General features: G+C 42.0%; 2 protein-coding genes across 3 annotated transcripts in view; both read left to right on the forward strand.

Annotated features, from left to right (window-relative positions):
- Positions 1–26,252, forward strand: part of RGS7BP (regulator of G protein signaling 7 binding protein) — a 123,619-nt gene that overhangs the window by 91,346 nt on the left and 6,021 nt on the right. The window contains exons 4-5 of one of the 2 annotated variants that reach the window (XM_007176040.3): positions 5,735–5,882; positions 7,863–7,933. In XM_007176040.3, the coding sequence (XP_007176102.1) occupies positions 5,735–5,882; positions 7,863–7,933 (219 nt within the window). Of the gene's footprint in view, positions 1–5,734; positions 5,883–7,862; positions 7,938–26,252 lie in introns of those variants that run through there. The other variant, XM_057541726.1, reaches the window with a different exon arrangement.
- Positions 17,033–18,761, forward strand: LOC130707405 (protein enabled homolog). Its single transcript, XM_057541725.1, is given in 4 exon segments — positions 17,033–17,599; positions 17,602–17,758; positions 17,761–18,084; positions 18,087–18,761. Coding segments are annotated over 4 exon segments (1,653 nt in total). The 5' UTR covers positions 17,033–17,065; the 3' UTR covers positions 18,725–18,761.

Consider the following 26,252-nt stretch of genomic DNA (forward strand, 5'->3'; position numbering starts at 1 on the left):
TCCTTTGTCTGTTGCTTCATTTGCAAATATTTTCTCCCATTCTGAGGGTTGTCTTTTCATCTTGTTTATGGTTTCCTTTGCTGTGCAAAAGCTTTTAAGTTTCATTAGGTCCCATTTGTTTATTTTTGTTTTTATTTCCATTTCTCTAGGAGGTGGGTCAAAAAGGACCTTGCTGTGATTTATGTCATAGAGTGTTCTTCCTATGTTTTCCTCTAAGAGTTTGATAGTGTCTGGCCTTACATTGAGGTCTTTAATCCATTTTGAGTTTACTTATTTGTATGGTGTTAGGGAGTGTTCTAATTTCATACTTTTACATGTACGTGTCCAGTTTTCCCAGCACCACTTATTGAAGAGACTGTCTTTTCTCCACTGTATATTCTTGCCTCCTTTATCAAAGATAAGGTGACCATATGTGCATGGGTTTATCTCTGGGCTTTCTATCCTGTTCCATTGATCTATATTTCTGTGTTTGTGCCAGTACCATACTGTCTTGATTACTGTAGCTTTGTAATATAGTCTGAAGTCCGGGAGCCTGATTCCTCCAGCTCCATTTTTCTTTCTCAAGATTGCTTTGGCTATTCGGCGTCTTTTGCGTTTCCATACAAATTGTGAAATTTTTTGCTCTAGTTCTGTGAAAAATGCCAGTGGTAGTTTGATAGGGATTGCATTGAATCTGTAGATTGCTTTGGGTAGTAGAGTCATTTTCACAATGTTGATTCTTCCAATCCAAGAACATGGTATATCTCTCCATCTGTTGGTATCATCTTTCATTTCTTTCATCAGTGTCTTATAATTTTCTGCATACAGGTCTTTTGTCTCCTTAGGTAGGTTTATTCCTAAATATTTTATTCTTTTTGTTGCAGTGGTAAATGGGAGTGTTTTCTTAATTTCACTTTCAGATTTTTCATCATTAGTGTATAGGAATGCAAGAGATTTCTGTGCATTAATTTTGTATCCTGCTACTTTACCAAATTCATTGATTAGCTCTAGTAGTTTTCTGGTAGCATCTTTAGGACTCTCTATGTATAGTATCATGTCATCTGCAAACAGTGACAGCTTTACTTCTTCTTTTCCAATTTGGATTCATTTTATTTCTTTTTCTGCTCTGATTGCTGTGGCTAAAACTTCCAAAACTATGTTGAATAATAGTGGTGAGAGTGGGCAACCTTGTCTTGTTCCTGATCTTAGTGGAAATGGTTTCAGTTTTTCACCATTGAGGATGATGCTGGCTGTGGGTTTGTCATATATGGCCTTTATTATGTTGAGGAAAGTTCCCTCTATGCCTACTTTCTGCAGGGTTTTTATCATAAATGGGTGTTGAATTTTGTCGAAAGCTTTCTCTGCATCTATTGAGATGATCATATGGTTTTTCTCCTTCAATTTGTTAATATGGTGTATCACATTGATTGATTTGCATATATTGAAGAATCCTTGCATTCCTGGGATAAACCCCACTTGATCATGGTGTATGATCCTTTTAATGTGCTGTTGGATTCTGTTTGCTAGTATTTTGTTGAGGATTTTTGCATCTATGTTCATCAGTGATATTGGCCTGTAGTTTTCTTTCTTTGTGACATCTTTGTCTGGTTTTGGTATCAGGGTGATGGTAGCCTCGTAGAATGAGTTTGGGAGTGTTCCTCCCTCTGCTATATTTTAGAAGAGTTTGAGAAGGATAGGTGTTAGCTCTTCTCTAAATGTTTGATAGAATTCGCCTGTGAAGCCATCTGGTCCTGAAGACAGCCCTATTTTTTAAATGGACAAATGATATGAATAGAAAATGAAAAGAAGAAATACAGGTAGCCAATTCACTTATGAAAAATAAATTTAATCTCAGCAGTAATAAAAGAGGTGAAAATAAACTTCAATGAGAGATTCTATTTTCCCTCATCAAATAAGCAAAAATTAAATATTGATAATATGAAGTTCTGGCAAAGGTGTAGGGAAATAGATTCTCTCATTTACAGTTGGTGGAAGGCAAATGTAAATTAGCATAGCCTTTTCAGAGGCCAATTTGGCAATATATATTAAAGTACAAAATGTGAATACATATACTTTTTCCAAATTTTCTACTTTAAAGGATCTGTCCCATACAAATACTGGCATACTCCAGAGAAAGGGAAGAATTACAATGTAAGTTCCTTACTAGGGGATACTGTGCATCCATTTAAAAGCATAAAATAAATCACAATGCATTAACACGAAAGTATCTCTAACCATAATAATGTGGCAAAGAAAGTTGCATAACATATATAGTATAATTACTTTTTTTGATGCCGTATATCTGTTGAAATCATCTGATGTGTAAGCCGTCGTCCTCGGTACTGGACTTACAGAACTGAAGAAAACAGATAAGGTTCCTAGCCTTACAGACTTTACATATCCAGTTTGGAGATGGGGAGATGGGAGATGAGAATGGGGTTGGGGTGAGCAAATAATAAACCAGTTAGCAAATACATAAGATAATTTTCTATTAGTGATAAGTGTTCTATGAAGGCAATAAACAGGGACTGTAGTGGGAAAGGATGCCCAGCATAAAGTCAGTGCTATCAGTAAATGAGAGCAATTGTGATCTCCCCACATATGTTCTGGAATTGAAAAACCCTACAATTCCTATCAATCTCCTGTCTTTCAAGATGTGCCAGCCAGAGAAGATATAATATAATCAAAATTCTGCAGAGATTTTGTAAGCTGACAGAAAGCACCAAACTGCAAGTCCAGCATCCAAATTTTTCATTCTTGTGCATCTGCATTAGCAGAGTTATATCTAGTCTCTGAAAATGAGGGAAAGGAGGGTGTACTTGGCATTGCAAGCTCATAGGCATGTTTCAGGAATACATGAATAGTTATGTTACTTTTTTTTTAGAATGTTTTTGTCTTATGTAAGTAGAATTAGTACAGGCAGTAAGTGTACACAAAGTGGTTGTGGATTGGACTTTACGTATGTGTTCGTGTATAAGAGGCATAAATATGAAGGACATAGAGGACTCCAAGAAGGAACGTCACGCTACTACCTTGAGTCCTCCCTGTTCCCATGAATGAAAGTTTTGGGCTCTACAGTCCTGACCACAGGGTAGGGGCTACAGTGGCCCCACGCCAAGCAGAGCCCATAAAGCAGAGAATTTCTTTGTGTGAATCTTCTTCATCCACCATTTGCTGTCCAAACCATACTCCATTCTCCATGGCATTTCAAACCCAAAAGAGCAGAACAGGAGCCATGTGTGCTTTCAGGTGGCCCTGTCCTTTAGAGCTTTGAAAAGCAGAGGGCTGTTTGGGGGGACACCACCCTTTTGTCTCTCTCTCAAGTCCTAGCCGCTCTTGCTCAGACTCACATCCCAAGGCTGACTGCTCAGAGGTAGGTGCCAAATGGACTGCATGTGTGCACTCTACCAGGAGATTCAATTCAAGTGCTTTTAAGAGGTCAATGCCCTCCAACTGGGAAATGGTAATATGCTATGTACTTAATGGTAATATGCTATGTACTTAATTAATTTCTACCCGACAGCAATACCATAAAATTGGAAAAGCAATTCCATCACCCAGGATCAATGTGCATAAAGTATACACAAAAGGATCAAAAGTTTTCATCAGTAAACTTGTGTTTGTGCTTTGGCTGAATATTCAGAGGTCCATCTCTACTACAGGCTGATGAATGCTGTACAGTTAATTACCAGTTAATTGCTTGTCTCTTTCTCCTTGTGTTGCTACTACATGGGTTACAAATGACAGGGATGAGATTTTTGCTAGTCGCCTTCAGATCAGGAATCCAAGGGAAAAGCTTCCCATTAGATTTTACCATAAACAGCCTCCCTTTTCATAAGTGTTTTTGTTTTATTTTTTATTTTTTTAAACATACAAAAACAATCATATCATGATTAGGGAAACTGAGCTATGAGGTAACCACGTGGAGCTGCTATCTCATGAATATTCAATGATACCGGCTGTAACGATTTCTTAACAACCAGTCTGGAGATGTAGCTACATAATACAAATAAAACTGGTTGAAAGAGTGAAAGCAACAATATAGCTACCATTTATACCAGACTACATAATATCATACAACAGCTTTATAATTATTTGTATATTTTTTAAATTGTCTATCTCTAGCACTTTAAGCTCCATGAGACAAAGACTATCCTTTCTTTCACCTCTGTCTCTCTAGTACCAAACCCAGTACCTGATACTTAGCTGACACTCAGGAAATATTATGAGTGAGTTAATGAACAACTGAAAAAGCCAGGTTTAAAACCCAGTTCTTCGAAATTGAGTTATTTGTAATGAGGTGGATGGACCTAGAGTCTGTCATACAGAGTGAAGTCAGAAAGAGAAAAACAAATACCATATGTTAATGCACATATATGGAATCTAAAACAACAGTACTGATGAACCTAGTGGCAGGGCAGGAATAAAGATGCAGACGTAGAAAACAGACTTGAGGACACAGAGTGGGGAGGGGAAGCTGGGATGAAGTAAGAGAGTAGCATTTACATATATACACTACCAAATGTAAAATGGCTAGTGGGAAGCTGCTGCGTAGCACAGGGAAATCAGCTCGATGCTTTGTGATGACCTAGAGGGGTGGGATAGGGAGGGTGGGAGGGAGGGGATATGGGGATATATGCATATAGCTGGTTCACTTTGTTGTACATTAGAAACTAACACAACATTGTAAAGCAATTATACTACAATAAAGTTATATTAAAAAAAATAAAAATAAATAAATAAAACCAAGTTCTTGAGAATTCCCTGGCAGTCCAGTGGTTAGAACTCGGCGCTCTCACTGTTGGGGCTCCAGGTTCGATCCCTGGTCAGGGAACTGAGATCCCGCAAGCCATGCGGTGCAGCAGAAAAACACACACACACACACATTAAAAAATTAAAACCCAGTTCTTGGGCCTCGTATGCCATTCCCATGATATCAAGATACACCTTGCAGATACCCAGAAGTTCAAGGCAGACTAAAAGACATTAACAGAGGATATCGGGGCCACAGCCTATAACTTCCACTTAATTTCACATGAATTTATGGCCTAACCAATTCGGAGATTTGTTTCCAGAAAGTATTGATTTATTCCCTTGAGATCAGTCCCGGTAAATACAAGTCTTAGTGCATTGGCAGTTCACTACTGTGGACGGCTACCCAGTACATGGTGCTTTAGTTGATGGCACTTTGTGGTCTCAGCAGAGTGAGGCTGGATCTTGAGACTGGGCTCTCTCCTCATAGAAGGATACACTGAAGGAGGTTGGAGAGCCAAGGAAATGGAAGGCAGGTCCATAATCTCTGCTGCTTCTCACAGGCCCAGAGGGCTAGTGTCAGAATCAGAAGGAACAGCAGGGCTCCTATTCCTCCTGCTGGGTGTCACCTGCTCCTGGCCCTTTTACCTGCCCCTGCATCTGAGGACCAAAAAAGCAGCACAATTTCACAGGCTGAATCTCCTCTCCCTAGCTAATCCGATCTAACTCGTAAAGAATGGGTTACAAAGCACCAATACTCCATCAAAGGCAGGGCCCTTACTTTAATCTTGATCTTCAGGTTGCATTGACCTCAGATACCTTTCCCAGAATGTTGTGAAAATATGCTATACACACACACATTATTTTAGTATTCAAAGAAGTTTCTAGGGTTAATGGAGCATTTGACTCAAAGCATAGCCAACGTTTGCAATGATATCTTGGGTATAGAATTTGCATTTATGATTTCTTATCCCCTTCTCTTTACCAACACCAACCCCCTTAGGAAAGGAGCCTGGAGGGGGAACCAAGAGTTTGGATTGCAAAATTGAGGAGTGTGCTGAAACACCTGCTCTAGAGGACTCCTCATCATCCCCTGTAGATATTCAGCAACATTCCTGGCAGGTTTCCACAGACATTGAGAACACTGAAAGGTAAGTGGGAAGTTACCCTAAATAGACTGCCAATCCTCCTCTAGTTAATACTCAGGGGCTAGAGAGAGTCGAGATTTTCTCTTTCAGATTCAGAAACAGAGCTCTCAGGAAACTGAGATGAGAGACGGTGAGGGGTCCAAATCCATCTGCAGAATGACAGCAGAACCTCCAGGAGATGTGGGCTCCCAGGCCTCTGCTTAGCCCACTCCATCAGCCTTGCATCTCCATGGAGATGAAAATGGAGTGCTTCCTTGGGAAGGGAGAAAGGTGGATCTATATACCCATCACAGCTCACCCACCAGGCTGGGTCCCAAAATTTCCATTTGTTTAAGGGAGAAGAATTCAAAACTGTGCAAAGATGCCTCCAGTAGATTCTCAGATTTCAGGTGTATGGAATGGCCTATTCAGTTGCCAGTCAGGGGCTGAGGGCTCTGTCCAGTTCACAGACAGCTTTCCGAAGAGCTGTCTTCTCTTACTCTCACAGGACGTAGATGATGGCCCCTTAGTGGTCAAAGTGAGTTAATGCATTTGTCTTAACAAGCAGTAGCTCACGGCTAGAGAGGGAGTTTCTTGGGAAGAAGAGATTCTACAGTGATTCTATTTCATTTGGGAAAAGGAAGCAATAACAATAATATAATCATAAACGCATCTAGATGCTAAAAATTCCATTCTGTGAGGCAGAGGGACAAGCCCCTTGTTTACTGGCCTTCACACTGATATCTTGTCCTTTGCTACTGATGTCCCCAGAGCCAGCACGAAGCAGCTGAATGAATACTAGGCAATTCCATCGAGGGCTCTGTGTGTGGGGGGTTGAGTCATTGACAAGATAATGAACACTATTTTTTTATTTTTAGAAATGTATCACACAGTGACATTTAGAGCCATTGTAGTTCTACTTTCAGATTGTAATATAATTCTAAAGCTAATTACCAAATTTCTGTGTTTATAGAAAATTGAAGCATGTGGTAATTATGTGCTATTAATAAAACTGGGATTTTGTCTATGCTTGGAAATCCAACAATTCAAACAATAAAGCTGTTTGGCACAGTTTGATAGAGCTATAGACAAATGATGAGTGATTTCTCTTAATATATAAAGTAGAAAATGCTTTGCTCTATTCCCAGGAAGAAATATCTGCCAGAGTGCCATGGTCAGTGTGTAATCCTTCAGCAAAGCCATTTTCCTTTTCAGAAACCTTGCACAGAATCTCTATCCAAGCCTTGTAAGCTTGTCAGAGAGCAAGCTATGGCTGATAATAATAATAGGAGCGTCTAGCCCTCAGCGTTGGAGGTATTTCAGTTCAGCGTAAAAGTTCAGATTCTGCAAAGGAGGTGGGAGTGACTAGGAGAAGTAGGCACAGTAGACCTGGTCTGGGAAGGGGCTTCCTTGCTTCTCCCTATCACTTTGCCCTAAGAAATCTGTGGGTCTCAAACTGGGCTGCACATTAAAAACATTCCAAGTCAATTTAATGTGTTGACCCTTGGGAATGTTTAACAGCTGTGTTACTCTGAATTCCAATCACGATAATGAGAGACGACAGGGAGTGAACCCATACAGGCAGGACAGCCCTCGGACCAGATGAGAAAATCATCACCCAGCCTCAGCTTTGCCCAGGGTTCCCCTGTTGTTCTAGTTGTGTGCCCTTCACGAGCCCTCGGAAACGTGAAGTACTGTCCTCATTACCAGAGGCTCTTCTCTGATCTCAGCCAGGTCCAACTGAAGGTAGATATGAGGGCTCCTATAGCAGAATGCCCTGCGGACACGTTTGTCAGAGTAGTTCTTATTCCTTCCAGAGCCAACCCAACTCAGATTTTCTTTTTTCTTATAAAAGCAAAATAAATGCAATATTTGCCTACTGGAAGCTCGAGCTCGTACAATTAGGCACAGACTTTGTCCTTCAGTTGTCTCACAGAACAGACGGTTTGAGATTACATTTCAAAAATTTACAGCTGATATTTTTTCTTTTTATCAATTTTACAGAGACATGCGAGAAATGAAAAACCTTTTAAGCAAACTCAGGGAAACTATGCCTTTACCATTGAAAAATCAAGGTGAGTTTTGTCATTTCTCTTTGAGGCAGAGGATGTTTTTAACATGATACCCTTGGGTCTTGTTTCTTCAGAAATTAAAGCAAGTTTTTTTTTTTTACACATGCAATAGAAGGCATTGAGCCTACAGTTGTCTTTCCTCGAGAAGACAAGAGAATGAGAATAGTGTATCAGGTGAATGCAGTTTTGCTCTGAGGGGGAGCTGAGAAACACTCTGATGCCACAGCACACACCTCCATGGGCCCTATCAGTCAAGAGCATTTATTCATTGTATACGCTGTGAAAAGCACTACACCATGTGTGGCAAACACAAAAGGACTGAAGACTTGGCCCTTGCCTTTAAGAAGTTTACAGCCAAGTGGAAGAGACTTAAGAACACTTCCAAAGGAAGATCCCTGCCATCTACGTGTTGTGTGTTACCTAAACAAAGTAATAATAGTAATTAACATATATTGCCACTGTGATTTTGCATCCAATTCCAATGTATGGGGGTTTTTCCATACCACCAAGCAATTATCGGACACCAGCTGGGTGTCCTGCAGTTCAACTGAATTCTGACACTAACTGGGGACAGCGTCGGATTCCACGAGTTAAGGGTTCTGTAGTCCTAAAAGACTGCCCGCCCTCACCCCCAACTTTAGACACCAATCCCAAGTCCAGGTTGTCACCTGAGCTTCTGACATCCAGCTATAGATCAGAGGGTCCAATGAACTCCTTCTTAGGTTCAGTTAGTTCACTAGAGCAGCTCACAGAACCCAGAGAAACATTTTACTTACCAGACCACCGGTTTACTATTACAGGATATAACTCAGGAACACCCAGATAGAAGCGATGCATAGGGCAAGGCATGGGGAAAGGGCACGGAAATTCCATGCCCTCTTCAGGAGCACCACCCTCTCCAGTCTCAGAAGCTCTCCAAACCCTGTCCTTCTGAGTTTTTATAGTGGCTTCTTACACAGGCATGACTGATTAAATCACTGGCCATTGGCAATTGATTCAACCTCCAGCCCCTCTCCCCTCCCTGGAAGTCAGGGGGTGGGATTGAAATTTCTAACCCTCCAATCACATAGTTGGTTCTCCTAGCAACCAGCCCCCATCCTCAGGTGTTTTCCAAAAGTCACATCATTAACATAACAAAAGATCTTTATTGCTCTCTAAGGAAGTTCCCAGAGTTTTGGTAGCTCTGTGCCAAGAATGAGGTCAAAGACCAAATATATATAAATTACAATATCACAGCCACTATCCTAAATACCTTAGATGTATTAACTACATTAACTTATTTAATTCTAATAACAGCTTTGAGGGAAATGCTATTCATGTTTCCCAATTTACAGGAAACTGAGGCACAGAGAGGTTAACTAACTTGGCCAAGGTCACACAGACTGTAAGTAGAAAGGCTGGGATGTGATCCCAGGTAGCCTGTCTCTGGAACTATCCTATGGGAGTATACACCAGGAAAGGAAGCAGAAACACAGAAAGGGAAAGGAGATAGTCACTAGAATGTAAGTTCTGTGAGGGAAGGGCCTCTGTATGCTTTTGTTAACTGTTTTCTCTTCAGTACCTAGAGAAATGCTCGGAACGTAGTAGAATAACACCCAGCATAAACATTAAATGTTTGTTCAACCTGCAACCAACTTTGCAGCCCCAGAGTCTGAAGATATGTACAAAGGACTAATAATAATCACTTTCACTAAGCACATATGGCCAGAGCAGCCTTAAGGGAAGCATCAGCTTCAGAGAGTGGTCCATAGAGGGTGGAGAAAGGGTTTTTAGAAGTAAGAAAGATACACCTCATTTCCACCGAGCAAAGCCCAGGCAGGAGGGAGGGCAGAGTGCTGCTTGCCTCTGGGTGAGGAGGGAGAGGATTTGGGAGCAGAGCAGGAGCTCCGCTTGGCTCAAGGAGCAGCGTGGCAGAAGGTGGAGAGTGGAGGTGAGAACACCAGACAGTGTAGTGTGACCTGAGCTGCAAGGGACGGAGGCAGGTAACAGAAAACAAGAGGTGGGTGATTGACATATATACACTAATAGGTATAAAGTGGATAGCTAATAAGAACCTGCTGTATAAAAGAAATAAAATTCAATTAAAAAATAAAATAAAATTTAATAATAAGAAAAGTAAAAAAAAAAAAAAAAAGAAAAGAAAAGAAAAGAAGAGACCGGCGATATGGTGCACCAGGTAACCGCAAGCACCCCGTGAAGGGCCTGCTGACCAAGGGTTCCTGGCTTGAGTCATGGGTACAGTGTTTGGGAGGCTTTGTAGGGTTTTAAGAAAACAGTGTTTTACTACAGAGTGTTGTAGTGATGAGAGCCCTCTGGACACAGCATGCAAGTTTGCTGCTAGAAATAAGCATGGTTAAGGCTAGCCTTGGGTTCCGATGCTTGCTCTGCCATTTTCCTGGAACAAGTAGTTTAACTTCTTGAAATGTACATTTCCTTATCCCTGAAAAAGAAATTAGACCACCTACTTCAGAGGATTGTTGTAAGGATTAAATGATTAAAGACTTGTCAATGCCTACTACCAACCTTACAGAGAGCAAGCGCTCAACAGATGCATTATTATTATTATTATTGTTATTGTTATTATTGATATTTACCAGCTGGCCCACCAACCTAGTTCAGGAAAACTCCAAATCATCATCAAATTGAACAATTCCTGCTACATTTCACTCTGAAGCAGACTATGTGTAGCGTCCATGAAAGGTTGATCCTGAGCCAGCTCTCCAGAATATTGATCTCTGAGACTTTGGATTTGGGGCTCATGTCTGAAGCTATCCTCACCTTCTTATTATGTAGGGCAAGTCCCCCCCACCAATAGCACGTGGGCCTCTTCTTTTACTTCACATCCAGTTGCTTAGGAGGATAACCCAGGGCCCCACAGGCTGAGTTTCATGGATGCCATAGCCTATATTTTAAATTAAATATCTGAAACATTCCCTCTATATTTAGTGAAAGTTCATCAAACAGTTTTTGAATCAGGCGTTATTGGAAAAATAGAAATTTTATTTTCTTTACTTAGGACATTTTTATAATCATAAAAAGTATAATAGAAATACTGGGACTTCCCTGGCAGTCCTGTGGTTAAGACTCTGCACTTCCACTGCAGGGGTTGTGGGTTCGATCCCTGGTCAGGGAACTAAGACCCCACATGTCAAGTGGTGTGGCCAAAAAAATCCAAAATTATAGTAGAAGTATTTTGTATAACTTTGTATTACTTTTATAAATGGAAAAAATAATTAGAATTTTAAATACATTTTAAAAATATAATAATAGTAATGAATGATTGATACTACGAGTAAAAACACAAGTGAAAAGGGAAAAATCGAAACAAGTGATGCCCAGGACTTGAATCCTAAATCCATTTGGGCCATGAAAAGGAAAAAGCTAGGAGATAGAAGGACTTCTTCAGGAGGGAGTAATGCTGTATGATTTTAAAATAATTTTTAAAATTCAGGTGACGTCTTGTGGGAAATTAAGATTTCTTCATTTGGGGGAGAAATGGGAACCCTTAGTACGTGAAGATACATCTCTGTTCTGGGCATGTTTAATGGGTACTTACAGCATGACGTCACTGGGAGCAGAGCGGTGGGAAAGGGGAATGCGAGTCTCCACTGGGGTGTCTGAGAAGGCCTGAAGGAAGGCAGGTCTGTTGGAGTCACCATGGGAACATTTTTTAGCAGATGCATGCGGCACTATTTTAATAAGCAGATCAGTCAGATCCCTCTCTCTGCGTATACCAAGATAGAGCATAGGGGCTGCCCCATGACCTTCCTGGAATTCATTTCAGGCGATTTATTTATTATACAGGTCTAATCTATGCAGAAAATGGTGTGGGGTGAAATGTGGGAAAACGTGTTCCAGTTTTTTTCTGTAGGACCTTATTGTCAAAACATAATTCTAACTGGATGAAAAGCATTATAGAGAGCCATCTGTTTTCCTTCTGGCTGCTTCTTTCCTTTCTCTTTTCATTCCATTTACACGTGAGTTTGAAGCAGAGAGAAAAAGGGAAAAGATACTGCTCCTGGTCCCCCTTTTTCCTACTCAAGCCCTGACCATGTGGAAATCCTGCCTGGCACGTATGGGGTGCGGGTGGGGAACCCACCCTGGAAATGCTCTGAATCCCCTGTTCTCCAGACTCCATCCTGTCCCTCAACTCAAAAACTTTTCCATGTTGATTTTAGCATTTCAAGGTTGAATCCTATCTTCCCGCCTTCCCACCACAATCAAAACTTGACTCAAAAACAATATGCTTTAAATTGATTTTCAGTGACAAATAAAGGAAGGTGGCCAAGAGCAGGAATTGTAATGGTTAGTGATTATGCCTCTATTTGAGACGGGACCTTTGCTTTCGTGCTTCCAGTTTAAGGCTGGAGACAGAGGTGCACAGAAGAAAACTCCCTTGCTAGGCTCCAGCTCCCGGCAGCCTCCCGGCAACATCCAGGTCTCCTGGCTCTCAGCCCGCTGTCCTTTCCTCTGCTTCAGCACCTCTCCTGTCCTACATTCCAGGTCACTGGCAGTGCTGTAGAGAGCTTCATTAATTATGAGAGTCTTGCTGTGTCAAATGGATTACAAATGGAACCACCTGTGTAGAGCCTGCAAAGTTACTGACAAAGGCTAAAAGGAGGTGGGAAAGTGAAGGACAAGCATCTTCTAAATGCAGGCTGTAATCAGACAAAACACTGCAGAAATAATTTAAGCCTGAAAGACAGTTTCACCTTTTCCAAAATTCTGACTTCATGAATGTTGTGCAGTATGTCAATACATTTACTCTTGCCTAGAATTCGGCTGGTGGTACCAGGCATTAGAGTCTGTCTGAAGTGGATCAGTCAGGAATTGCAGCTGTTCTAGAACGGGCCCCCTCCCACAGACAGTCCTACTCCAGACTAAACTGGGTCTAGGAACTGTTCTCCCATTCTCTACACCCCTGATCCACTCCAGTCTGGACGTGCATAACTAGAACCAACCTAGCCATGGCAGGCGGAAGAGTTCTCTGGCATCTGGCTGAAGAACACTGAGCAGTTATGCCACCTGCTAGCCTGGAGATGACTTTTTAGGTCCTTGCCCAGCACCTCATATAAAGACTTTCTGTGCCTCAAGTTGGTGTCTGAATGTCACTCTGGGCAGTTTTTTGTTTTGTTTTTTAATTAATTTATTTATTTTTGGCTCCGTTGCGTCTTCGTTGCTGCGCATGGGCTTTCTCTAGTTGTGGCGAGCGGGGGCTACTCTTCGTTGCAGTGTGCAGGCTTCTCACTGTGGTGGCTCCTCTTGTTGCGGAGCACGGGCTCTAGGCTCACGGGCTTCAGTAGTTGCAGCACGCAGGCTCAGTAGTTGTGGCTCGCGGGCTCTAGAGCACAGGCTCAGTAGTTGTGGTGCACGGGCTTAGTTGCTCCACGGCATGTGGGATCTTCCCAGACCAGGGATCGAACCCATGTCCCCTGCATTGGCAGGCAGATTCTTAACCACTGCGCCACCAGGGAATTCCACTCTAGGCAGTTTTACTGGTTACCCCAGATCCTTTGCAATCTCTACAACATTTTGCCCAGGATTCAGCGTGACATATGCTATCCCCCCACCCCTCTCCTCCAATCTAATCCACTCATCACTGATCACACGTCAGTTTCTAAATACATTACTCTAATTATGTTGAGCCACTACTCACAAATTTTATGTGTCTACACATTGTCCATTGAAGGAAAAACAGACTTCTCACCTCATCATTCCTTGTCCCCACCATCATCCAACATGTGATAGTCACTTACAATATGCCAGATTCTGTGTCAGGTGCTGGGGATGACTCTCCCTAGAGGCTCTCCATCTCAACAGGACAGAATGGGATGAGAATCACCTGGGAATTTCAAATGACATAAGCCTCCCCTTGCACAGATTGTGATGGAGCCTTCAAGGTATGACATGTGAACTCTGGAAACAACTAACACACACACACAGAGAGATAACACACACACACACACATACTATTGGAAAGACAAAAAAAAAATAGCGCTTAAAATGCAACTATTAGTTAGATACAGGTTGCTACAAGGGCATATTGGATTCTCACCTAGTCAGATTTTAGTTGTAAATGGGGAAGGAGAATTTCTTTTTGGAAAGTATCTGAGCTGAGATTTTTTAGGATAAATTGAAATTAGCTAAAGAAAAAGATGTAAAGAAGACAGTCTAGGCAGAAGATTCTGAATGTGTGAAGGTGTCTGAGGAGATGACAGATCAGGGCATTTTGATGAACGACAAGCACTTCATTATTTGGGAAAGTGGTTAGAAAAGAGGCTTAAGTGCTTCCCTGGTGGCACAGTGGTTAAGAATCTGCCTGCCAATGCAGGGGACACGGGTTCAAGCCCTGGTCTGGGAAGATCCCACATGCTGCAGAGCAACTAGGCCTGTGTGCCACAATTACTAAGCCTGAGCTCTAGAACCCACAAGCCACAACTACTGAGCCCATGTGCCACAACTACTGAAGTCCACACACCTATAACCTGTGCTCTGCAACAAGAGAAGCCACTGCAATGAGAAGCCCGCGCACCACAACAAGGAGTAGCCCCCAATCACCGCAACTAGAGAAAGCCTGCACACAGCAACGAAGACCCAATGCAGCCAAAAATAAAATAAATAAAATAAATAAATTTAAAAAAAGAAAAGAGGCTTAAGAGAGCGACTAGAGGGAGTCTTTCAAGATGGCAGAGGGGAAGGACCTTGAGCTTACCTCCTCTCGTGAACACACCAAAATCACAACTAACATCTGAGCAACCATCGATAGAAAAGACTGGAACCTACAGAAAAAGATCTTCTACATCTAAAGGCATAAAGAAGAAAGCACAACGAGACGGTAGGAGGGGTGCACTTGAAATATAATCAAATCCTTAACCTCCTACCCACCGCACTCCACCTTGGGTGACCTTGCAGAGGCTCTCCCACAGGAGTGAGAGTTCTGAGGCCCACATCAGGCTTCCCAGCCTGGGGGTCTGGCATCGGGAAGAGTTGCCCCCCAGAGCATTTGGATTTGAAGGCCAGCGGGGCTTATTTGCAGGAGCTCCACAGGACTGGGGGAAACAGAGACTTAACTCTTTTTTTTTTTTTTAATAAATTTATTTATTTATTTATATTTATTTTTGGCTGTGTTGGGTCTTCATTTCTGTGCAAGGGCTTTCTCTAGTTGCAACGAGCGGGGGCCACTCTTCATCGCGGTGTGCGGGCCTCTCACTGTCGCGGCCTCTCCTGTTGCTGAGCACAGGCTCCAGACGCGCAGGCTCAGTAGTTGTGGCTCACGGGCTCAGTCGCTCCGTGGCATGTGGGATCTTCCCAGACCAGGGCTCAAACCCGTGTCTCCTGCATTGGCAGGCAGATTCTCAACCACTGTGCCACCAGGGAAGCCCAGAGAGACTTAACTCTTAAAGGGATTGCACAAAATCTCACGTGCACCAGGACCAAGGGCAAAAGCAGTAACCTCGGGCTTCCCTGGTGGCGCAGTGGTTGCGAATCTGCCTGCCAGTGCAGGGGACACGGGTTCGAGCCCTGGTCCGGGAGGATCCCACATGCCGCGGAGCGACTGGGCCCGTGAGCCACAATTACTGAGCCTGCGCGTCTGGAGCCTGTGCTCCGCAACAAGAGAGGCCGCGATAGTGAGAGGCCCGCGCACCGCAATGAAGAGTGGCCCCCGCTTGCCGCAACTAGAGAAAGCCCTCACGCAGAAACGAAGACCCAACACAGCCATAAATAAATAAATAAATAAAATTAAAAAAAAAAAAAAAAAAAAAAAGCAGTAACCTCATAGAAGCCTGGGCCAGACCTACCTGCTGGTCTTGGAGGGTCTCCTGGGGAGGTGGGGGGGGAGGGGGTGGCTGTGGCTCATGCTGGGGTCATAAAAGCTGGTGGCAGATATATCGGGGATTATTCATCGGCATGAACTCTCCTTGAGGCAGACATCTTGCTTGGGTCTTTAGCACCAAGACCTGGCCCCACCCAACAGCCTGTATGCTTCAGTGCCGGATGCCTCAGGCCAAACAACTAACGGGTGGGAGTACAGCCCCACAGCCCCATGCATTAGCAGACAGGTTGCCTAAAGACTTCTGGATCACACACCAGAGGGCCAGGACCCAGCTTCACCCACCAGTGGGCAGGCATCAGCCCTTCCTGCCAGGAAGCCTACACAAGCTTCTAGACCAGCCTCACCCACCAGGGGGCAGAAATCAGAAGGAAGAAAACTACGATCCAGTAGACTGCAGTCTGCAAACACAGGCCAGACACTACCGTGGGACCGCTGGCCCCTGGTCCTTGGGTGAGTGCACTGCTGGGACCCATAGGACGTCTCCTACAGAAGGCTACTTCTCCAAAGTTGAGAAACGTAATTAACCCAAAATGAGGTGGCAGAGGAATGTGTTTCAGATGAAGGAACAAGATAAAACTCCAGAAGAATTAAGTGATGTTGAGACAGGCAATCTACCCAAGAAAGAGTTCAGAGTAACGATTGTAAAGGTGATCCAAGAACTCGGGAGACAAATGGATAAGTTAGAAGGATTTTTTAACAAAGAGTTAGAAAATATAAAGAACAACCAAACAGAGTTGAACAATACAATAACTGAAGTGAAAAACACACTGGAAGGAATCAATAGTAGAGTAAATGAAGCAGAATGGATCAGTGAGCTGGAAGACAGAGTAGGGGAAATCACTACTGTGGAGCAGAAAAAAGAAAAAAGAATGAAAGGAAATGAGGACAGTGTAAGAGACCTCTGGAACAACATTAAGCACACTAACATTCACATTATAGGGGTCCCAGAAGGAGAAGAGAGAGAGAAAGGGCCTGAGAACATATTTGAAGAGATAATAGCTGGAAACTTCCCTAACCTGGGAAAGGAAACAATCATCCAAGTCCACGAAGCATGGAGAGTTCCATACAGGATAAACCCACAGAGGAATAGACCATGACACATTGCAATCAAAACGACAAAAATTAAAGGTAAAGAGAAAATATTAAAAGCAGCAAGAGAAAAGCGACAAATAACATACAAGGGAATTCCCATAAGGTTATCAGCTGATTTTTCAGCAGAAACTCTGCAGACCAGAAGGGAGTGGCAGGATACATTTAAAATAATAAGTGAACAGAGTATCTGTCAGGCAAGAGCTGCTGTGATGGTTTATGATGATGCCAATAAAAAGTGGGTGCTAGCTGGTGGTTCAACGGGGTTCATCAGAGTTCATCTATATCATCATACAGGCAACAACACATTCAGAGTGGTGGGCGGGAAGATTCAGGACCAGCAGGTCGTGATATATTGTGCCATTCCTAAAGGGTTGAAGTACAATCAAGCTACACAGACCTTCCACCAATGGTGGGATGCTAGACAGGTGTATGGTCTCAACTTTGGCAGCAAAGAAGATGTCAGCGTCTTCGCAAGTGCCATGATGCATGCCTTAGAAGTGTTGCATTCACAGGAAAGAAGGCCAACATTGCCTAGACAAAATTCACAACTACCTGCTGAAGTTCAGAATGGCCCATCACAAGAAGAATTGGAAATTCAAAGAAGGCAACTACAAGAACAGCAATGACAAAAGGAGCTGGAGCGGGAAAGGCTGGAGAGAGAAAGGATGGAAAGGGAGAGATTGGAGAGGGAGAGGTTAGAAAGGGAAAGGCTGGAGAGGGAGCGACTAGAACAGGAGCAGCTGAAGAGAGAGAGAGACAAGAAAGGGAAGGTCAGGATCGTCTGGAGCGGGAGAGGCTGGAGAGACTGGACCGGGAAAGGCCAGAAAGAGAGCGGCAAGGGCAGCTAGAAAGGGCGCAGCTGGAATGGGAGCGAGAGCGAAGAATGGCAAATGCCGCTGCCCCACCTCTGTGGAGACTCCTCTAAACTCTGTGCTGGGAGACTCCTCTGCTTCTAAGCCAGGCTCGCAGGCAGCCTCTCAGCCGGCCGAGACTCCAACCCAACAGGGCATTGTCTTGGGACCTCCTGTACCTCCACCCCCTCCTCCACTCCCACCAGGTCCTGCCCAGGCATCAGCCGCGCTCCCTCCTCCCCCAGGATCCCCTCCACCCCCTCCGCTTCGGTCCTCAGGGCCCCCGCCTCCGCCTCCTCCACCACCTCTTCCTAATCAGGTACCCCCTCCTCCCCCCCCACCTCCTGCTCCTCCCCTCCCTGCATCTGGATTTTTTTTGGATCCATGTCTGAAGACAATCGCCCTTTAACTGGACCTGCAGCTGCGGTTGCTGGAGCAAAACTTAGGAGAGTGTCACGGATGGAGGATGCCTCCTTCCCAAGCGGAGGGAACACCACTGGTGTGAATTCGGCCTCATCTAAAACAGATACGGGTCGTGGAAATGGATCCCTTCCGTTAGGGGGTAGTGGTTTAGTGGAAGAAATGAGTGCCCTGTTGGCCAGGAGGAGAAGAATTGCTGAAAAGGGATCAACAATAGAAACAGAACAAAAAGAGGACAAAAATGAAGATTCAGAGCCTGTAACTTCTAAGGCCTCTTCAACAAGTACACCTGAACTGACAAGAAAACCTTGGGAAAGAACAAATACAATGAATGGCAGCAAGTCACCTGTTATTTCCAGATGGGATTCTCCAAGGAAAAATCAGATTGTTTTTGACAACACGTCCTATGATTCATTACACAGACCAAAATCTGCGCCCTCATCACAGCCCAGTGCCAACGGAGTCCAGGCGGAGGGACTGTACTATGACAGGCTGAAGCAGGACGTTTTAGATGAAATGAGAAAAGAATTAACTAAGCTAAAAGCAGAGCTCATTGATGCAGTCAGGCAGGAACTGAGCAAGTCAAATACTGCATAGAGAATCAAACTAAGGAGAGATAGGACTTTAATCTGGAGAAAGGGAAAAAAAACCTACAAAGAACAACTGTAGTAACAACAACAAAACCCTTACATTTTGTGAGCTGTAAGAAGAAAATGGAGACAAAGCAGGGAAAAAACAACATACTTTGAAAGCCTTCAGACATTACTACCCTGGTGATAAGCTGTTTCCCTCCCAGTTTGCTGCTTTTTTCTGACCTTTACAACAGGATGGAAGAGAGTCGTATAGGAGTTCCTGCATCAGTTATGCAGAAAATACTGAATCTATCAGGCAAGATCACCGTGCATTGAAATATTTTCATGTCAAGAGAAAATCGCACATTTTCCACAATCCATTGCTAAAATAAAGAGGAGAAAGGCTTGAGAAGTTTTTTTTCAGAGAATGGTGATGAGGAATTTAGCAAGTTATGCTATTGTATTGTAAATGTTTCTCTCAGGTTTGTCTTCCTATCATATTTGATATTCCATGAATAATTGAGTTCAGCCCTATGTAGGTTAAGATCATAAAATGTGGAACAAACAGAATTGTATGTGCTTTCAAAGGGTGATATTTATAAGAAAGTGTCCTAAAAATGATTTGTTCAGAGTGAGGAATTTTAGAATGATAGGAAGTCTCTCGAGTTTAGCCTTCATGCAATTTTGTAGATTCAAACATAAAATTTGTCCATAATTTAAAGATTTAGATGCCTTCCTAAATTGTTACAATGCTTTACCAAATCTGTGACTCCTACATAACACAAACCAGTGGTCAAATGTAAAACAATATATTGTAGATTCACTGTAGGTTTTCAACCTTTTTTAGATTTATGCATGTGGACATTTTTATAATGTAATTATAAATTATAAAATTTAAAAACCACCACAAAATTAGCTTTTTTTAAATTACAGACAGTAATGCATGTCAAACTAATATGTAGTGGCCTTTTCAAGGCCTAGTCCCAGGGAAAACATTTTGTAGAGTATAGGGGAGTGGAAGGAAGGGAAGGAATAATTTTTTATTTAAAGTTAATTTCTGCACTATCTTCGTTCTCAGTTATCTGCATGAATAATAATATGGAATATTTTGTGACTTTAATTGGTAAATATGTTAACAGCATCAAGTACTTAATCTTTTACATCATGTCTTCAGCTATTTGTATTTTAACTTGAGTAAGTTCAATGGTCTGAAACATGATTCTGAGCTTCACATGAATTATATCTTACTGTGGAACTCAAAAGTTCCATCCCTGAATTTGGCAGTTATTACCTTGGTGCCCTGCAGTTATACAGGTGTTCAGGTACACTTTCCTGACTACAAAGCTGCTTTTGAATCTTATGTTGAAATACTAGAAAAGTAACAGTGATGGCAGCAATTAAGGTCACAGAAATCATTAGGTAAAGGGAAAACAGTGAGGGGGGTCCTGCATAATTTTCTTTTAATAAATAAAGTGAGATTTAGGTGGTGGGAAGAAGGAACTAGATACTCTACTTATCACCGTGTGTACATGCGTGCATGTGTGTTTGTGTGGGCACTCACGTGTGTGTATGTTATCCACTCCCTTTTCTTTGAAACTTCTAAGATTAAAATAGGGGAGAAATCCTGTATGTTGCAATGATAGAATTTTTTGAAATTTTAGGAAATCACAATTCTCCAGGCTCTCCATCTTGATTTATGCTTGAGTTGTTATGTGCCATGTTTGCTTTGAAACTTTTGATTATCAGTAGTTTTACTAAAATTTTGAAGAAATAATCCACTTTCATCTGCTATCTAGATTTCTTAATCTAAGTTCTTAAAGACAGAACTTGTTGATAGCATAGTTTTCTAAGTGCTGCAAGTTTGCAGCCATTACCACTTCAAAGAGGTTTGAATGAGGGAATTTTCTTCCCTTGTTAAAATAGTTCTGTTTCTGCAGAAACTTCATTTTTAGATCTGTGATGGATGAGCTATCATAATTCAAGTATACAGTTCTTTTTTTCTATCAACTCTTCATTGTCATCCAATAGTGAAGACATTAAAGATGCAGCGAGCTTATGAAGTACTACTTTTTAAAAGAAATAGGTGGCATTTTCATCTTTATTATTGTACTTTTGGTTATGCAAACACTTTGATGATACAAATGTTTATGTCCCCCATAAATCTGCTCAGAAATCACTTTTGATTTTGTTGATTAAGTTAAACAGTCTATAGTAGGATAGAGTACTGGGTACAAGTGGTCCAAAGTAAGATAAAAGACTACAGTAAAAATGCTAGATCTTAAAAAAGAAACTGGTTTATGCACTAAATGTTTTGTGCCTTGGTCTAATATTAACATGATGTCTGTGTAAAATGACAAAAAGAACCAGTGTTGAATCACGTTTTATTTCCTGTCGTTCTGCATTATCCCAGATTGCTAAATGTGTTCTTTCCAAGAAGTTTGATTGAATTACTGTATACATTTACTGTCCTATGTGACAGTTTTGTCATTGTTAGAGACTTCAGTAATTAAAATGGGAAACAGAAGCCTAGGTTATTTTCCTTATCAAAACTATGTTCCTTGGAGGCACAATATTATGATGGTTTTCATGCTCTTGTACATTGGATGTCTTAAGCTGAGTGCAATTTAGGGGATCCTTTCTAATTACGGGAAGGTACTTCTTTCCTTCAACACTGTGATCTGACCTGTGACAAATCTGTACTATACACTATGTAAATGGCTAACAAGTCAATTGCAAACCAACTGAATGTACAAATCTTAGTGCTGGTGCTGAAATCTCTTCAGAATAGTCATCATGATCTCAAAGTTTGTTTCAAAATTTTGCAAGCATCAAGTGTCAATCAAAACTGAAGATGAAACACTAATGAATGTTGAATTCTCATGCTTTAGGTGTACTTCCTTATTAGAGTTTTTGGTTCTCTGCTATTTTTACCATACTGTTCATTTAAATTTCCTACATGCTAACTTCGTTTGTGCGATTGAAATAAAATTGCAGTATATGTAAAAAGAAAAGAGAGAGAGAGACTAGAGAGGTTGGGGGAGGCCCCTCTAGTTCACGTTAAGAGGTTTGGACTTTATCCTGAGGTCACTGGAGGGATTCAGTTACTAGGCAAGTACAATAAGACAGGTGAGAAATGCTTACAATCTGACCTAAAGACTGGGGCTTGGAGAAGAGGATATGACCAGTTGGCTGATGTACATAAGGCCAAGGCAGAATCAAGGATGAAACCTGGGTTCAGACTTGGAAAGCAGAGTGAATGATGGTGTCAATCACTAAATTAGAACAGAGCGGTACCAGTAGAGGTAGAGGACAGGACAGTTGAAGTTCTGGATGTGGGGGGACTCCAAGAGCGATGCTCAGTGGTTGTGATGGATGTGCATGTCTTATGCTGAGGTGAGACATGCGAGCTAGAAGGACAGGAAATACAGATGTAAACATCAGCAGCGTAGTGGTAATCGAAGCCCTAAAAATGGTTGAGACCACCCATGGAGAGTACAAAGAGAAGAGCCCTGAAATACTAAAATGTAAGGTTTGAGGGGAAAGAAGAGCAGTTTACAAAAAAACTGAGAAGAAACTCAACATAGTATAATAAGAAAGTTGCACGGAAGGAATGGCTAATAGTGTGGGGTAGTTCAGCTAGATAAGAACTGAAAGTGTCCATAGGATTTAGCAACAAGGGAGTCACTGGTGAGGTTGGCCAAAGTAGCTTACTTGGAATTGGGGGCCCAGAAGCCTAATTAAGGAGGGTTGAGGAGTAAGTGGGAGCTGAAGAGCTGGGCAGCAAGGGTAAATTTATTAAGTCTTTCATAAAGAGTTGCTCATAGAATGGTGGCTAAACAGGGTTGGAAGCAGACAATGTACCAAGGGCTATAGCAATTGTTTGGAAGCATGAAGGAAGGTAGAAGCACGGAGCAGTCAGAAAAGACTTTTCTGAAAAAAGAGATGGTGTGTGTAAAGGCAGGGAGGCAAGGGAAGGAATGGTCTTATTTAGGGAATTCTAAGTAGTTCTATTTTAGACCATCCCCTCCTTCATATGCCTTTCATTCCAGCCAGACTGGACCATTTACTTGGACCCAAACTCAGGCTGTCTTTGACCTCCCTGTCTATGACCTGCCCTGACCTCCTCCTTTGACACTGCTTTCTCCATCCCGAACGCCTGCCCCCCTACTTCACCAAATGTCCAAGTCTTCCCCATACCGTGTAGCCCAGCATGAACACCGAGGCCCCAGGAATTTTCCACAAATGTCTTCTTTACAGATGGGAGTAATTTCCCCCTCTGGGAATTCTCAAAGCATTGTATTTGTATCTCTGTAATGGCATTTCTAGTGAAGCTTCCTAGTTACTCAGACAAAGATCCCTGAGGCCAAGGTTCACCTTTCTCTTAGGACCCATCTCGTATTACCCCCAGCACCTGGCATAGAGCCCTACACTTCATAGAGCTTTGATTAATTCAGTGGTTCTCAAAGTGTGGTCTCAGGACCAGCCGTATCATCAGGTCCAGGAACTTGTAAGAAATGCAGATTGCCTGGCCCACCCCAGACCTACTGATTCAGAAACTCTGGAGGTAGGGCCAGCAATCTGTGCTTTAATAAGCCCTCAGATGAAGCTGATGCATTTTATGCTTGGGAACCCTGGGATTAGCTGAAGTTCTCCTTTTTTAACAGATTAGAAATGTGCAACTGCAGTTCCATTATAAACACTCCTCTTGACTTAGAGAACATAGCTTTAAACTCAAACACTCAGTTTATTATTTGAAAACTTCTCATGTTCATGTCCTTCTGTTTCTTAACGTATCATTTATGTAAAAAATCTTTTATTGACAAAAGAAATTTGAGCAATAGAGAAATGGTATTACTGTACCTTGGGGGACTCCAGCATCCCTGGCTTTAGTAGGGATTAAACATTAAACATCCAAGAATTAAACATTAAATGACTGGGGTTTGAATTTACTGATGGCTGAATACCCTACTCTCCTTTTCTTTCACTTTCTGCTATGCTTTCCTGCCTCCTCTTCCCTTTCTCACTTTTTATTTTCCCATTTAAAACTCTCCTAAGTTACAGTTCTCTGAGGGTATGCACTTTGGAGAAAAGATACCATAAAAGTCTCAAACATTTCCAATAAAAATCAAAGATTTCCCAGCAAGTTCAGATGGATTAGCGCAGAAAGTTTAGAATGAGTGGGGAAACATCCCATTTTGCTCACATTCTGTTGACAGCCCCTCACTTCAGAGACAGGATTTCAGTATGTGGGAAGACATCTTTCCTTAGCTTTGAATTGACTTCAAGCCATTCCAGGCAGACTTACTGCTCAGTGAATTTCAGCATTTACTGCAGGTGTCAGCCTCCTAGAGTGTAGAAAGCTCTGAATTTCTGCCAAGAATTTTTGAGCTTTTGTGTCACCTCAGCCCTAGGTGATGATCAGACAAGCTCCAGGCTAGGCAAAGGTGTCACAAATGCTCAACTAAGATGCCCCAAACCAGCAGTCGTCCTTAATAGGCAGTCTGTCCTTCGCTTAACATCTGAGCACTTTCTCATCAATCCTAACACTTCCTATTCACTTATGAATGCTATATACGTATGTGTGTGTGCATGTGTGTATATAGCACTCACAAGTGAATGTTTTATATATATATATATATATATATATATATATATATATATATATATATATATATGAAAAGAAGACTGAATGAGGAGAATTTCAATAGCACAAAGGATTTTTGATTCACTGTAATGAATGCACAGATACAAGGGTCAGTCTTGATACAAATCTCATAATACCTGTGTGCTTTTAATATCTAAAAAAGAGAGAATGAGAGCAAATATACCACCACAGCACACACGTGCACACTTTCTTTGTAAATACAACATACCAACGTATGTAGACATTTCCTCATGTAGTGGGAACAATACACATCAGAATTGCATTTTATTGTATAATATATAAATACCGGTGAGGTCACTCCCAAGTCTCTTAAATGACTGAAGAAAGGCAAGCGTATAGGGAATTCAGGAAATAAATGGGAATTCAGGAAATAGATCTCCAAGTCTCATAGAAATAGAAATAAGATTTTTCTTTCCTATTAGTATCTTCATAGTTTTGGTGATTCTGTTCCAAGGAAGCATTAACTTCCAGTTGAACCTGAGTTTTGGGAAGTGTAGTCAGTATTCAAAGAGATACCAAAAAATAAAATTCTTTACCCTTCAGGGTCTGCTGTATCTTGGCCATATCCAATTAGGTTAAGTTCACTGGTCATTTGGTGGTTAAAGAAGTAAGAGTCCTAAAAATGATGAGAGAGTATGGTTATCATTTCTATCTGCTCCAAATATATTATGATTCATCTCAGTTATTCTTCTGAGAAATCAGGCTTATATATAGGATTTGACATTGCTTTCAGCATCTTAACTATTTGGGGCAAGTTTAACTGTAAAAGAGAGATGTCCTATTTTTTTGCCTCAAAATGTTGACATCTAGATTATAGTGAATTATTCTTCACTGTGAAAAAGACAGAGTCCTGTTTTTCTCCACATCAGCAGAGTGTGAGTATTAAGAGAGGATTTTAATCTGGGGAGCCTGGTGGGGGAGGCTGTGTTTGATTAATCTGATGTGCCCAGCTGGGGCACCTGTTTTCTTCCCTGGCTCTGACTTGCTACTCTAGTTTCATCTACGTGTGTAACATAGTGCAGCATTCCAAGGAACACTGTCAACTCAGTGGGTGATGCTAATTTACAAATAAATATGACACATGGGAGCCTTGGGGGATGGGGAGGGAAAGCCAGGGCACTTGGATGACAATTTATATAAGAGGACCAGAAAGCCAGGACTCATTTGTTCCTGATAGTTTCCTGAGCGTCTAGGCTCTCAGTAATCAAGAAAACCAACGCTCATCTACAAGCCAGTTTTACTGAAGTGGGGCACAATTCTTCACTATATCAATCACTTCACCTAACTCCTGATTCTGGGCTCTTTTTCAAGGTCCTGCATCTTCAACATTAGGATGGGGAAAGGAGGGAACATTTTAGCTCTGCTCTGGGAGGGCAGCACAACTAATCCCGGCAAAGCTTAGGTATATAAGAGTTGCCAGCCAACCAGCCATTTTGTTGCCCCTAGTTCCATTCTGACCATATCTTAGTGCTGCCCCAGCTAGCAATTTCCAGATTATTTCCCTGTGGTCCTTCTCCAGCCTCTGCAACCCACATTGGCCAGTTCCGCTCCAACAGGCTGTTTCTACACACACTCTCTGTCGAACTGCACTATTTCCCAAAAACCCAGCTCATTAAACTGTATTTGGTTTACTGGTTTATTTCTTTCTCTACTTGTCATCATATTAAAATTTTCAAACCACCACTTGTGAATTCAACAGCTGACAATCTTCTCTGAATGCCCTTGTGTGCAGATATCTATAGAAAGTGCTAGGGAAAGACTCAATAAGAAATAGTTGAAGCTTCTTCCCGAGGCATAAAGTAGGTGAATGGAGGTAAGACAAGGTCCTATGTAAAGGAAAATAGTTAATAATAGCTATATTTACTGAGCGTTTCCTCCATGCTAGGCA

Source organism: Balaenoptera acutorostrata, chromosome 2 (genome assembly GCF_949987535.1).
Source record: "Balaenoptera acutorostrata chromosome 2, mBalAcu1.1, whole genome shotgun sequence".
NCBI classification, from domain to species: Eukaryota; Metazoa; Chordata; class Mammalia; order Artiodactyla; family Balaenopteridae; genus Balaenoptera; species Balaenoptera acutorostrata.